Source organism: Ananas comosus, unplaced genomic scaffold, assembly GCF_001540865.1.
Source record: "Ananas comosus cultivar F153 unplaced genomic scaffold, ASM154086v1, whole genome shotgun sequence".
NCBI lineage: Eukaryota > Viridiplantae > Streptophyta > Magnoliopsida > Poales > Bromeliaceae > Ananas > Ananas comosus.
Genome location: NW_017893410.1, coordinates 30,328 through 45,005, shown reverse-complemented (window position 1 = coordinate 45,005; position 14,678 = coordinate 30,328). Strand labels below are relative to the sequence as shown.

General features: G+C 35.4%; 2 protein-coding genes across 2 annotated transcripts; one reads left to right on the top strand and one right to left on the bottom strand.

Moving 5' to 3' along the window:
- The first annotated feature begins 849 nt into the window (after nt 1-849).
- Nucleotides 850-3,741, top strand: LOC109705961 (aquaporin NIP1-1-like). Its single transcript, XM_020226774.1, has 5 exons — nt 850-1,144; nt 2,132-2,356; nt 2,441-2,638; nt 2,942-3,003; nt 3,141-3,741. Exons 1-5 carry the CDS (start codon nt 1,022-1,024, stop codon nt 3,370-3,372), a joined length of 840 nt encoding a protein of 279 aa, XP_020082363.1. The 5' UTR covers nt 850-1,021; the 3' UTR covers nt 3,373-3,741.
- An 851-nt stretch (nt 3,742-4,592) lies between these two features.
- LOC109705967 (probable LRR receptor-like serine/threonine-protein kinase At1g53430) lies at nt 4,593-14,167 on the bottom strand. The gene is made up of 25 exons (XM_020226782.1): nt 13,793-14,167; nt 12,891-13,059; nt 12,680-12,751; nt 12,355-12,423; nt 12,184-12,255; nt 12,029-12,100; nt 11,259-11,330; nt 10,875-10,946; nt 10,682-10,753; nt 10,523-10,594; nt 10,329-10,400; nt 9,994-10,065; nt 9,768-9,845; nt 9,555-9,614; nt 9,435-9,473; nt 9,252-9,301; nt 8,754-9,124; nt 8,012-8,204; nt 7,778-7,912; nt 7,333-7,475; nt 6,653-6,863; nt 6,008-6,242; nt 5,725-5,875; nt 5,175-5,569; nt 4,593-5,026 (listed from the first exon to the last, which is right to left on the bottom strand). Exons 1-24 carry the CDS (start codon nt 13,947-13,949, stop codon nt 5,201-5,203), a joined length of 3,078 nt encoding a protein of 1,025 aa, XP_020082371.1. The 5' UTR covers nt 13,950-14,167; the 3' UTR covers nt 4,593-5,026; nt 5,175-5,200.
- Nucleotides 14,168-14,678: the final 511 nt, after the last annotated feature.

Here is a 14,678-nt window from a genome sequence, read left to right as displayed (position 1 = left end):
AAATAATTTTATATTTTAAAGGTGTTACAGAAAATGGATACATGGAGACCCCCTCATTTAATTTTTTTTTTATATGCTAACATTCTGTCAACTTTTGTTGCAGTTTAGTTAATTTAATTAAAATTTTTACGTATAATGGTAGCTCCATTAGCTATTAATTGGTCATTAATCATTAGCGAAGTTCATACTTACTTGAACCGAAGGATAATTATAGCCATAAAATTTGGCGGAATTGCAGGTTACTCATTGTCACAAATTTTTCAGCTCAATTGACTTAAATAGCTTAAAAGAACAGAGCAAATATATTAATAAAAAAAAAAAAGTTAATTACATACAGGTTCATGCAAATATAGTGAATTGCAAATATATTACTGTAAAGTTCAACTTTCATAAGTTATTCCTTAAAAAATTCTAATATTTCCAGATATATCCCTCTGGTTTGGTTTGTTACCGTTAGAAAACTATTTATATTTTCAATTTTGCCATTACAGATATGTCCCTCTAAAAATTATAGCAATATAATATAAGAGGGATAAAAATGTCAAAAATTAATCCGGATAAAGTATTTAATCGATGGTTAACTAAATTTTTCTAACGGATTCTAACGGCAAGAATATATCGGAAAATATTACAACTTTTGTATAAATAATTTATAAAAATTGAACTTTACAGAAATATATCCGTAATTCACTAAATTTGCAGTGATCTTAATTGACCCGAAAAAAAAAGGGTTGTAAGGCCTATTTCAAGATAACTTATAGTTGAGGGACTCTCTCTCTCTCTTTCTAGCTTATGCCATATTATATTGGGCCATCTCTCTCTCTCTCTCTCTCTCTCTCTCTCTCTCTCTCTCTCTATAGTTGTTGCCAATATAAATAGAAACCCAAGTTTGAGGCTTTTCCCTTGCCCTTGGAGTAGCTCTCTTTTGCTAGATCTTATTTTTGGTGTCTTTCTCTTTCTCTCTCTCTTTGGGTAAAAGTAAGTGTGTGTGTGAGAGAGAGAGAGAGAGAGAGAAACTAAGATGAGTGGAAATAAAGTTGAGAATGGGTTGGAGGAAGGGAGGGGAGGAGAGGAGGCGGCATATGAGATCTCCACAAGCAAAGGATGTTGCAGCTCAGGCATCTCTGTTCAGTTCATGCAAAAGGTCGGTGAAGCATCTCTCACTCGCATCTTTTTTCTCTTTTTTTTTTCAAAAATTAGGAACTTAAGTCTCAGACCCTTATGAGTTTTAACATAATAATTAATGAGGTTTTTTGTTAGAAAATTAAACAAATTGTCAAAATGTTTTTCTTTTCATTGTTTTTAGAGCTTTGATTAATTGTGATCTCAAATTGTGCAGGTTATTATACATCTCTCCCTCTCTGTATTTGATGAAATATTAGCCGAAATTCTTATATATGTTAAACTACTAATTATTACGTATGCTAATATATACGGTGTATCTATAAAATATTATATATATACTTTGTGGAGAATTACTATGCTATTCAAAATATAAGACAGTCGGTGCTTTTAATTTTTTAATTTTTGAATTGAAAATTTTAAAATCATATAATAATAGTCCCTTTAAATTTGACTTGTCCTTCAGAATAATAATATTTATTCAGTGGCCAAAACAAAAGCAAAAAAAATTAAAAATAGGTAATTTCTTGTACTTCCTCAATATAGTATAGTAGTCTTAATCTATATTTTTTTTATTATTTTTTAAGCAATCTATAAATTAATGGGCATTAGAAATTATTATGTATATAATAACGTCACGATAATGCTTTACTTAAAGATACGAGTACGAAAAAAGTTTTTTTTAAAAAAAAAATTTGTTCCTCTCGTGCTCCACACAAAACAGAGTACAATAATATTTACGAAGTGCATTCAATTAACACGAGAAAAGGTCGTTGGCCGAAAAATTAATAATTAATAAACCCGTCACGTACCATCCAACTACATGATCGGCGCATTTATCACCCTAAAATATATTAATATATTTTTCATTTCATCTTATATTTTCTATTTTTACTATCTTATTTTTTAATTTTTTGGTTTGTAATTTTGTTACTAATATAAACTTACGGGCAATTAATCATTTAATTTTCTCTCGTTTTGTTTTCGCTTTGCGTTTTTTGTTTCTTAGATCATTGCAGAGATATTCGGGACCTATTTCCTGATATTCGCCGGGTGCGGCTCGGTGGCCGTGAATTTGAGCAAGGGAGGCACCATCACCTTCCCCGGCATATCGATCGTGTGGGGGCTCGTCGTCATGGTCATGGTGTACTCCGTCGGGCACATCTCCGGCGCCCATTTCAACCCCGCCGTCACCGTCGCCTTCGCCACTTGCAGAAGGTTCCCGTGGAAACAGGTCCACATACAACTATTGTAGCTAGATTTTGACTTCTGCTTCTCTAGTAGAAAAGTTGGTCAGACATTCTTTCAATTGATGCAGGTGCCGGCGTACATCGTGGCCCAGATGCTGGGCGCGACGCTGGCGAGCGGGACGCTGCGTTTGTTGTTCGGCGGCGGGCACGGGCACTTCTTCGGGACGGTGCCGACGGGGTCCGACGTGCAATCTCTCGTACTCGAGTTCATCATCTCCTTCTACTTGATGTTCGTCATCTCCGGCGTAGCCACCGACAATAGAGCTGTAAGTTACAATTAAGCTAAAGTGATAATTAAGATAATTTTAGTTAACTCTTCGTTTGTACGAAACACTTGACGTAACCATTTTTTTTCGAAATTTCAAACTTGTACTTATTCTGTTTCGTGAGCTGCATGATAATTAAACACGATATATCACTTACAATTTTTTTTTAAAAAAAAAAATTAATTGGTTGGGTCATTAATTGGTCAAAGTTAGTTGACTTGGTAGACCAAGTCAAAATTCGTGAGTTAATTTATAGGATATATATATATGTTTAAGGTAATGATGACCTTTTCTCTTGCTCAGATTGGAGAATTAGCTGGGTTGGCCGTGGGAGCCACTATCCTACTCAACGTGCTCTTCGCTGGGTATGAGCATGAACACACAATTTAATTACATCTTCTAATAAAATAATTCATTCATATCTGGGTGAAAAAAGTTCGAAACTAATATGAACTAATTTTTGTTTTAAAATTATGATTAATTTTTTATTTTATTTTAATAGGCCGATATCGGGAGCATCGATGAACCCTGCGAGAAGCCTGGGGCCGGCGATCGTGCTGCACCGATACACCGGAATTTGGGTGTACATCGTAGGCCCCACCGCGGGGACGGTGGCCGGAGCTTGGGCTTACAACCTCATCCGCTTCACCAACAAGCCCCTCCGGGAGATCACCAAGAGTGGCTCATTCCTCAAAAGCATGAGGAAAAACTCTGAATTAAATGGATCCAACTAATTAGGCTAATTAATTAAAACAATTTGCCTTAATCTTAATTATGTGTAGAAATTATTATTATTATTATTATTATATATATATATATATATATAAAAGGAGAGCTATCAAATAATGGCGTGACGTTATTTGGTACGTCCTAGTAAAAGGGCTTTTGCTTTGTATGAGTGGATGTTTGGTTAAGTATGAGAATTTTTATCTTGTAATAGAGTGTAGTTAATAATGTTGTATGAATTAGTACATGATTATGTTATAGTTTGGGTGCGTTGGTGTGGTTAGGTTAGCTATATCACACGTTGTAATCTGTGCTCTTGTATATTTTAATGTTTAATGCGCATATAAAATAACCATGTAGACACTCTCAAGTTTCAACTCTCAGATGTTGCGGTTGACCACATGATCTTGCCAGATGATGATGTATCTCCACGAGGGGGTGAGAAAAAGTGTTGGATTTAGTTGTATAAAATAAGCAGTAAAGTGTGTGTACTGTTCAACAAACGATTGGGAGAAGAATCTTTCAACTTTTCAAAAAGACCCCAAACAAAGAAAAACATTTTATTCTAGCATGATTATTATTTTCTATTTATTTAATAATCTGAAACAATTTAGCCCGTCAGTTTTAATAATTTGTTGATTCTTAACTACCGCTCTGATATCAAATATAATGATATAATTTATTAGCACTAATAACTTATTGAATTATTAATCATCAGCCTAAAATATTTAAATTCACTTTTTATTACCAGAGCCTTTGATCATTATATTCCTATTCATAATTTCGTTTTTATTCGATATAGAATTATGAAAGTGTAACATACGTGTCGTCAAAAAAGATGCCAAAGTGCTACATATTCAAGGATCACTATTTAACGTTCTCAAAGAACTTAAAATTTTTAAATCAACATGGAGCATGTTTGGGGGGCATCGAACATTCTTGAAACGATCCCAATATACTGGGATGTTAAATCGTCTAGTGAAAAATAAATAAAGAAAATATTTCCATATGATAGGAAACTAGGGAAAAATATTGATTTTAATCAGAGTATATATTTTGAAATATTTATCCAGATTTTTGGATCAATTTTTGGTTGAGACCTTAGCCTTCTTATTAAAAAGCTATGTCAGCTTAAATTAACCAAAAAAGAAAAAGGAAAAAAAAAAAAAAACTCTATTGAAGGCTAAAGCAACAGATTTCTGAGCAAGATAAAGAGTGCAGATTGATGGAACGAAGTCACATGTAGTATGGAACAGATAAATACAATGAGCTTAGATAAATTCCAGTATAACAGGTTAGAGCAAAATACAATATATAATCTGCACCTAGTTGAATACTTCCTACAAAATATCGACGATCTCGTAATTGACGAGCTAAACACCTAGTACTTACAACAATTAATAAACTCATTTTGTAGTTGACACAACCGTTATGAAAAGGATAGAAGACCAACATCGTGGAGCACAGAACAGTTTAGATCATTGAAATAGTATATTTGAGAAGCACCTCACTGTAAAATATCTAAATAATTCTGCAATGTACACTTCGACTCCGTAACGTCGTGAACTGGACAGCTTGACAGTGGTAAGTTGTACTTGTCTTCTGCCCATCTTCTCGTTCAAATGTTCGGATGCTTCAAAACCGAAAGTTTTGGGAAGAGATCTACATATTGCAAATGCAAATATTTATCAGTACATTTAGGCAAGTTGCAGTTCATTATCTTCATGAATATGAAACATAAAATCCCTGGTTGAGGAGACAGGCACGCAATAGCTGAGCATATAAAACATGAAAATTTGAAGATTTATACCTTATCTGAGGTGACTGATGCAGAAGTCAAGTGGAGTAAATCACATCAACGGAAGAAACACTTGTTGATGGAGCGTTGGAAATTTCTTGATAGTTGTATAGGGAGACTGATGAATCAGATGATGGCCCATATCCCGAATCGCCACGCCTTCGGCTGTTCTTGGAGCCGCTGATCCTCGAACATTCGCTTAAATCACTATTTTGTGCAACTTCGACAGGGGTTTGACCAGAAAGCATGCTCACCACAGAGGACATAGTGGGCCTTAGGATAGGAGATGTTTTGGTACAAAGAAGAGCAACCTGTAGTGTTCTTAATGCCTCGTCCTTTGAGTAATCAGAACCTAGGGCTGGGTCAACCATATCGAGAAGCCCATCTTGCTTCTCTAGGGTCTCAGCCTACAACCAAATAAAGGTGCAAAAAAGAAAAGAGACGAGAACATTAGGAAACTAACACAATAGGAGATGTACTTTATCTTGCTAGGTGGTTCTTATGAAATTGGCATTTACAAGAAGACTATCTGCTTAAAACAACAAAGAGTGGGAAAACATACCCAATCAAGTAGATGGACGAACTCGTCATTCTGAATGCAACTAGTGTTGATCTTTCCGCTGACTATCTCCAATGTCACCACTCCAAAACTGTAAACATCTGCTTTATGCGTTAAGCAACCCCTTGTAGCATATTCAGGAGCCATATATCCACTGAAACATAAAGAAGTAGCAAGTAACATGCGAAGACAGTTTTGATTAGTAATACTGGATACCAAATAGTTGCCTTATTGCTTTGTTTTGTTCAGTGAATATTAAGAATCAAGTCAGAGAAAAATATCTTACACAGTTCCGGCAATTCGGGAGCTCATGTGGGCACACTCCTCATTAAGCTTAGCCAAACCGAAATCAGATATTTTAGGATTGAGGTTTTTATCAAGAAGAATATTGGACGCCTTGATATCTCTATGAACGATTCTCAGAGCCGATTCTTCATGGAGATAAGCCAGACCCCTTGCTATTCCTAGGCAAATCTTGAACCTTGTTGGCCACTTAAGTTTCAATTGATGTTCCATGCGACCTGCAAAACACTTAATTCTCATAAGTCAAGTGGGACAAATTCGTGGGCACCTTACATAAATATCCCTATAAAAGCATATATTTACATATATTCCCCTACAAAATTTGAATTTTCACATACATTTAAAAAAAAAATCCTTGTCTTTAAGTTGGAAAGCCATTCAGTCATTAGGATAAAATTTGTTCATATTAGAAGGGTTTTAAAGCAACCATTGTAAATAGAAAGGTATGTATGAAAGAAGTAAGTTATTTAAGACTAATTAATATTCAGGATTCATAGGGATATATGCAAAAAGATAATTTTGTAGGAGCATAAAACTGCAGATTATTTAACTCCGATGTGTTTTTTATAGGAGTAGCTATTTAGTACGAAAATATCAAAGTATACAAGAAATGTAATTGGACATTTACCAAATAATGCACGACCAAGGCTATTGTTTTCCATGAATTCATATATGAGCAGCAGCTGATCCTCTTCGATACAACATCCAAAAAGTCTTACGAGATTTGGGTGTCGTACGGCAGAAATAATGCCTATTTCATTTAAAAATTCGCGATTTCCTTGCCTTGATTTGGATGAGAGTTGCTTGACAGCTACTACAGTCCCATCAGCCAGTATACCCTAAAAGAATTCAAGAACGAAAAAATTTCAGCTTACTAGAACTTTCCAAGGAACCACATGATAATTAAGGACTCTACATATATCTTTGCAAATTATCTATTTACACATATAGCCCTTTAAAATCTGAATTTTCAGATATGGCTCTGAAAGTGCAGTTTCTTATAAAAGCTTCCCCAAGTTGTGGAGTCATGCAATTCATGGGGGAAAGATGGTTGTTGTATTACAGAATGTTTTTAAATGAGGAGCATTCTTTTAAATCATCTCAATGTATGCAGTCATGGATTCGTCTTCCGGGTATTCATTATCACATTTTGAATTTCTTCTAGTAATTTCAAAGTGTATGTTGTAGGCAGATTAATCACAAAATTGCCTTATGCAAGTTCTAATTTCTAATTTAAACAAATCAATTGTTCAATAGAGATACTTTAGTGGAAGCAGATTATGTAGTAGAACCAACTATTTTTTTTACCTTGTATACTGGTCCGAAACCACCCTCACCTATCTTGTTTAAGGGGTCGAAGTTCTTGGTGGCAGCTTCAATCTCTTTTAGACTGAAAAGATATTGTGCTCGTGCTTCAAGCTCAGAAAAATGATCATTAAATCCTGTTATCCCTGCAATTATGACCACAATAGAGAGAATTTTATAACCTCAGTAATCTGTTTAAACTTCAGATGCATGCAAAAGATAGTTTCGACAGTCAATTAGGTTTCTTGAAAACCCTCTGCCGAGATAAAATAATGGCAGCAATTAAAGTAGAAAATATCCTTTTTGGCTGTGCCAAGTGATCTAAATTCAAAGGCCTACATAAAATGATACCTTTCTACTCCAAAAAATTACAGCAGTAAATTATGCCATGTCAATCACAAAAGAAGTGAAGAATTATGAGAAGTCGTAAAATGGATGATGAACTCACACTTTTTTTTGAAGTTCTTTCCTCGCCAGAAATCTTTGGTACAGAAACATAGCACGAGAAGTAGCATCAACAAGAACAATGCTGTTATGATACCAATAATTACTCCAAGAGGGATTCCCTTATGGTGATGTGATCCTTCATTAAGAGAATATACAGTTAAAACAACCACCTATGAGGAAACATAGGAGACTGAAAAAGAAAAATTAAAACCAAAAACATCCTTTTGAAACTTACTAGTAACAGATATGGCTGAGATCAGAGGCCCATATACACCCCGCTCAGGGATAGCTGTGGTACCTTTCCCAGCCCAGTAAAAGTGGATTTCTAAAGTATTATCTGTTACATTGGCAGTAAAGTTCATTATGAGTTTGCGATCAGGACCACCAACCACATCTTCAATATTGAAATCCTTCAAAACCTTATTTCCCTGTGCAAAAATAAAGCAACCGATAATTTAATCCCTCAACATGATGAGTATAAAATTTAGAAGTGCATCCAAGAAAGCAGAAAATATTAGAACATGAAAGGTTTATTCTGAAATCATTTCCTTGGTAAATAGAAAGACAGGAAAAATGGCCTGTAGGGATACTAATGAAGCATGATGTCCATGAAATCATGCAAAAATTAAGTAAAATATAATGCAATTTTTTTTGGAATGGAAATTCAGGTCCTAAAACTGAAAGTAGCAAGAAGGACAAACAGAAATATTACTTGAGAACTTCAATGAGATATTCGAGTTTACCGTGAGGATTCTTCCTTTTCCTCCTTTTTTTCCCCTAATTTGTTTTTTTTTTTTTGGGTACACTTTTAAATCACTGCAGTAGTCAAATTAGAAATGTTTGTTTTAAATCTGAGTGTAGATGAGCTCAAAATTTATTAAATCAAGTATTGTAATTAATTTGTAGTCCCTAAATAGAGATCACATAAAAATTTAAATTATTTAATAATTACCTGTGTCAGGGCATGAACTAGTTACCTGTATCAGGACATCAAACACACGTTTTCCATTGCTGGTAAAGGTTTGATCTGCTGTGAACACGATCTCAGCAAAATGAAGATGCACAGAGTATTCACCATTTTCCAAGCAAAGCCCATAATATTTTAGTGAGAGAGGAGAGAGGCGGGCTTCAGTATATAGCTCTGGATGAGTCATGTTTAGTTTCGATGCGTTTCTAGCAATATAGTCAGCATCTTCATCTCCCACAAAGTCCCCTGTACTGCTATAAGCCCATCTTCCGCTTTCAGAAAGAAGATATGTTGATGTACCTATCTGAGATGAGTCGTCTTCATATTCATTTCCGTCAACGACCACCCTTTTCCCACCACAATTAATGAACAAGGACCAATCTGGAATAAGGGTTATATATAAAATTTCCGATTTTATATAGGGGTCTATGTATGTAAATGGATGATTTTGCAGTGAAGAACATGTAAAAGCACCTATATAAATGACTATCTGATAAAGTGAACTTACACTTTGATTTGTTAGGGCATGGAAGGTTTCTTCTCAAGCATGTTGGTTGTCTGGGAAAAATTTAGAAAAAAAAGAAAAAAAAGAAAAGAATGTACTCCATATTGCTGCCTTTGAAATTGACTAGTGATAAAATCAAGATTACGAGTTTCATCGGAAATTAAACACTAGGATATAGAAACTTACAAATTGTTATTTGAAGATGAAAAGGTGGCCACCATGTTTCTGGAATGATCCAAGAAAGGCACATTAACACTAAGACTGGACACCGAATGGAAGAGCCACTAATGAAAGCCTGACACTTACACATTTGCTTGTTGGCAATCTGTTGGAGGGGAGCCTGTAAAATTATTGTAAGATATGTCCCTGAAAATAAAAATTGTAAAAAAAAGTCATAATGCCTCCTTAAAATTTGATATTTTCATAAAAAAATTCCTTAAGGACGTAATGTGGGCGAAATAAAGTGAAAGAACTTGCTAGAAAATTGGTAGCAAGGAATATCTAGTGCAATATACCTACATGTTTACTTTGTTGCTTGCCTTATTTCTCAGCATCCAATCAGGAATATCTCCAGTTAGCATGTTATTAGTAAGGTACCTATTAAGGAACAAGATCAAGACTGTTATGTAAGTAAATTTATGAAATGGTTTGTTTACCCATGGAGCAAGCAATTAAAACAATGGCATATAATTTGAAAATTTTCCAAATGCACAACTTAATATTCTTAGAGCAATAAATCTCTTACATATATTCTAATGCACCCAGCTGTTCAAAGTTTTGCGGGATTTGACCAGTCAAACTGTTGAAGCTCAGGTCCCTGAAAAAGAATGTTAGGTCAGTATTCTTACAAAAAAGAACATCAGGGAGACTGTAGATATCTTTATTAGGTTAAGTGCTACATCTCAGCATCTCAACTGTATATTGAGCATAAGAAAGAGCTCTTGGAATCCAAGAAGGAGAACAAGGAAAAAGAATGAAATGCAGACAATATATTTGGCAGTTGTTGCAGAGCAGTGACCCCAAATAGATATAAAAGCTTTAAATTGCAATTACAGAAACATTCACCAAAAGGTAACTTACAAGACTTTTAGATACTTCATCTCCCCAAGATATGGAGGAATTTCACCGTATATTAAGCAATTCCTTAGGACCCTGTATCATGCAACAATACCGATTTTTTAAGAAGCATTGGAAGAGGAAAAAAAAGATAAATTGACTTTCTCAAAAGAGAAGCATAAATTATTGAAAAAAAAAAATCCATAAATCAGACTCACAATTCTGTAAGGTGCACTGCATTCTGTAAGGGAGGAAATGTCATGCTTGGTGCAATCAAATCGGAAACCCTCCTGATCCATTACAATAAACAAGACTGAGAGGATAAATAGCCAAACATTTAGAAAGTAAGTAAAAAATGGCATGGAAAATGCTCTTACAGTTCAGTTAAGTTTCTCAACAAAGAGATTTCTGAAGGAATAGGCCCACTCATTGAAGTGCCTTGCATGTCTCTGCAAAATTAAGTTTGCAAGAGGCATAAAAGGTTTTAGTTCTCTAGGTCTTAAGAGTTGCGCTGTATTTAGACTTTACAGACATGGGGAGCTGGCTAAAAAAGAAGATGATGGCACTAACATTCTGTTAACTCGTCTCCAATTCTGTATGAAGCTGGGAATTTTTCCTGAGATACTGGTTCCATCAATTCGACTGCATAGATACAACCAAGCTTCAAATTTTCTGGTGAAGCGAGTAGAAATTGTTAAGTGGACCTGGACCACCAAGTCAACCATGGACCCAACCCATCTGTGCTTTCAATTACCACCATCCGATAAGTTGCAGCCTTTTCTTAATTCATAGTTTTTTTTTTCCTTCACAGAATAATAGGGTGGTTGGGTCAAAAGAACAAGATTGATGGCACACAGTTGGATACATGGTCCATAGATGATGCGACGGACCAAGTCCAAGCAAAAAGCTTTCTGAAATAAAACTGTAGAGCTGTCAAATATAAAGGAGGCATACAAATCTGTCAAATTAGTCAGCTTAGCAAATGTCGAGGGCAACTCTCCTGTGATGTTATTTGCAGAAATGAAACTGTAAGGGAAAAACGAGAAACTTTGTGTAATACATATCAAACAAGTAATATCAGAATTAAACAATTTAACGAATTTAACAAATCATTCTATCCGAGTACTAATACCTAATACATCAGGGACTCAAAATGGCAACCTTTCAGTTCAACATAACTAGACAACTAGGAAGAGGTATATGATGTGCGTAATTATGGTACAAGAACTGTTGAATTTGATCAAGCGTTATAACATCATGTATGAACACAATATGCATAGCCCATGCAATCACATGATAAAGCAAGTATTTCTTTAAAGAGAGTTGGATGATGGCTGCATTGACCCGCCAACAAATATTAAACAGCATTTGGGTGCATATTTGCATAGACCAAACATGTCTTTGGCCCAAAGTGCACAGCATTTGTCAAATCTGTTGATAAATCTATAATGCATTCTAAATATGCTAAGCCTTGACTTATTTTTATACTATTTACCACTTTTACTTGTCATGCTGGAAATATTGTTGGTGACCTAACTTTGATTTATTAGTTGAATTTTCTGACATTATATCAACTTGAGCCTACTCATTTGGCCACGGTAATCCAAGTGATTTTCAATAATATATACCCTAACTTCCATTTATTAGTTGAATTTTCCTGAAGTAGATTAAGTTGCAAGTTGAGCCATAACAGTTTCACTGAGAAGAAAGATTGAGGGCCTTACAATCTCTCTAAGCTGAGTATGTTACCAAGCTCTGGTGGAATAGGTCCTTCAAGCTGATTATTTTCTAGTTGTCTGCAAATTCAACTTCCTGTGTCAAAAACTCACAATTATAAGCTCTTTTCTCCATCTATACAACAAACATTCAAAAGAGTTACATTGATTTCAGCACCGGCATCCTCCCAAGCTCCTTGGGTATTTTTCCAGAGAGTTGATTTCCTTGGAGGGACCTACAATGTTGAGAAAATTACAATTCAAACAAATAACTAAAACTATGATATTTCCTATAGGCGATTGGAAATGATATAATAGCAGGAATGGAGGAATACAGATTGAACACAGGAAGGCTTGCCCATGCAGCAGGAATCGGGCCTTTGAGATAGTTCCGGGATAGATCGCTGTTCAACAAGGTGAAATTTAATTCGATAAACTGAAAACAACAAAAGATAATAATATGAATAAAAAGGTTGCAACACTTACAGATACCTCAAAAAGTAAGAGTTGCCTTAATTAAAAAGAAAAACGGTTCAGGGTCAAATTGGCAAATCCAGCAAAGAAGACAGAATAACTTGCAGAAAATGCATTCTCAAGTGTGTCGAACATTCAATAACAAGAAAAATCTACTAGTTAGATAGATTTTCAGCAAACACTTACAGATATCTTAAGTAAGTAAGGTTGACTATTTCTTCCGGTAGCACTCCAGTAAGATTCTCCCGCATTAGCTGCCTACAAGATAACATAAAACGAAAAAAGTATTATGCGCATTTCCATAAAAGGCGAAATATCAAAGAATCTGTGGAATATATAGATGTCAATGCAATATCAATGCAAAGAGTAAAAATAAAGAAACAAGGAGTCCTCTTACAAGCTAATAACATGACAGGTGGTGTAGTTATCGAAGGAGCAGTCACACGTAACATTGCTAATTAGAAGTCCAGTAGTGTTGACCCACCCTCCAGACCCACTGCATGGATCCACATTGAAGTTCCAATCCTTCTTCTTAAGCTTGATTGCTATTTCCCGTAGTGCTTCCACTACAATCAATGGAAAAAGGAAAACGACTAATAAATGGCTAAGCTCTAAAAGTTCAAATCCTACCAGATTCCTAATTTTGTTGAATTTTCTCATATTTAATTCAAGTCCACGTCTTAATCTATTGTCGAATACAAAATATTAAAACACCATTCTCTTACAAGAACTTGGAATTGAAAAGATCGTTCAGAGAAAAAAAAAAAACAAAAACAAAAAGCTTCTGGAGGATCTACTCCTGTGGAGTAGTAGAAGCCAATAATTTGGCAAGCAAAAAAAAAAAAAAGGGATTCTGGAATTGAAAAGCAGAAGCTCGCATGTGTAGTTTAACTTTGCAATAAGCTCTTTAACAGTGCATTATGTGATCTCTGTCGATTTTCTCAGAATATGTGGTCGTCATAGATGTGTCGAAGCGATCTTAACCAATTTTTAGACAACTTACCCTCTATAACATTAAACAAAGCTGCTATATAACCCGTTCTAAACCTTTATTTCTACTAAGCGATCTCACTTCATTGCTCCAGTAACTACTGATCCAGAGAGAGAAGCGCGCACATTTAAATCGCCACTTTAAAAATACAAAACAAAACAAAACAAAACAAAAAATCCTTTTTTTATGATCAAAAAGAAAATAGCACAAAATAACAAGCAAAAACAAATCTTTTTCAAAAAAAACTCCATAAAAAAAATAAAAAAAAAAAAAAAAAAAAAAAAACCAATCTTTTTGCTGGGATTCACCTTCTTCCTGCGGAAGCGACTGAGATTCGGATCGGAACCCACCCAACCAGCTGAAATCGAGCAGCAGGAGCACAAAAAGGAAGCGAGCGTGGAAAGGGCGGCGCCACCACCACCATCCCCGCCGCCGCGGCGGCGTAGCTGCCACACTAGCCCTCATCTCCCTCCTCAATTCTACGCTTCAGCTACAAATGACACAGCTCAAACGCGCCCACCATTGTTAGAACCCTCAAGCGACCAATCACGCAGCTCGAGAAACAGGGGAGGAGTCCTTGTGTAACCTTGTCGGCGAGTGGTTCCGAGCGGAGATCGAAGGGGGTGGGTTCGGAGCGTCCCCACTCCCGAGCCGTGCGATCCGTGGACTCTCTTATTGCATGCTAAAGAATATCTTATCCGGGATTGGGATTAGCATTATTATAATTATAATAATAATAATAATAAAAATCCCCTCTTTGGACCATTTTGTCAAACACCTTAACTGCGGGTAACATCGCAACAAAAAGGAAGTGGGCCTCTCACAGTGTCGCACACTCCCTCTTGAGGTGTGAACGAGAGCTGCGTCCATCAATGATTGCCCCTCTCGTCCGTGTAGCTATCGTAGATATTTACTCGTTTTTTCTTTTTTTGTTAACTGCAGAGGTTGAAAATGGAAAGGGTGGGGTGATAATGTGAGATATGATATCGCGTCATTTGGTATAATATACAATAAAATAGTAATTACTAGTAATTACTATATAGGACCTGATTCTGAAAACAATTTTAGATTAAAATTTTTATTTGATATGATTTCTTTTTTTTCGCCATGTTGTTAAGTAGAATTCAAGAATAATCTGATAATTTTATCCTTTCAATATTTACTTTCCTATATTATAGAATACAGCATTATTTG

What these genes read in the sequence shown, in the direction of transcription:
- LOC109705961 (XM_020226774.1), top strand. Translation starts at nt 1,022, where the DNA reads ATGAGTGGAAATAAAGTTGAGAATGGGTTGGAGGAAGGGAGGGGAGGA. An exon ending in CTGTTCAGTTCATGCAAAAG is followed by an intron (nt 1,145 to 2,131) that starts GTCGGTGAAGCA and finishes TTTGTTTCTTAG; the next exon opens with ATCATTGCAGAGATATTCGG. An exon ending in CTCAACGTGCTCTTCGCTGG is followed by an intron (nt 3,004 to 3,140) that starts GTATGAGCATGA and finishes TTATTTTAATAG; the next exon opens with GCCGATATCGGGAGCATCGA.
- LOC109705967 (XM_020226782.1), bottom strand. Translation starts at nt 13,949, where the DNA reads ATGAGGGCTAGTGTGGCAGCTACGCCGCCGCGGCGGCGGGGATGGTGG. An exon ending in GTCGCTTCCGCAGGAAGAAG is followed by an intron (nt 13,060 to 13,792) that starts GTGAATCCCAGC and finishes CATTGATTGTAG; the next exon opens with TGGAAGCACTACGGGAAATA. An exon ending in CTGACTAATTTGACAGATTT is followed by an intron (nt 10,947 to 11,258) that starts GTATGCCTCCTT and finishes GTATCTATGCAG; the next exon opens with TCGAATTGATGGAACCAGTA.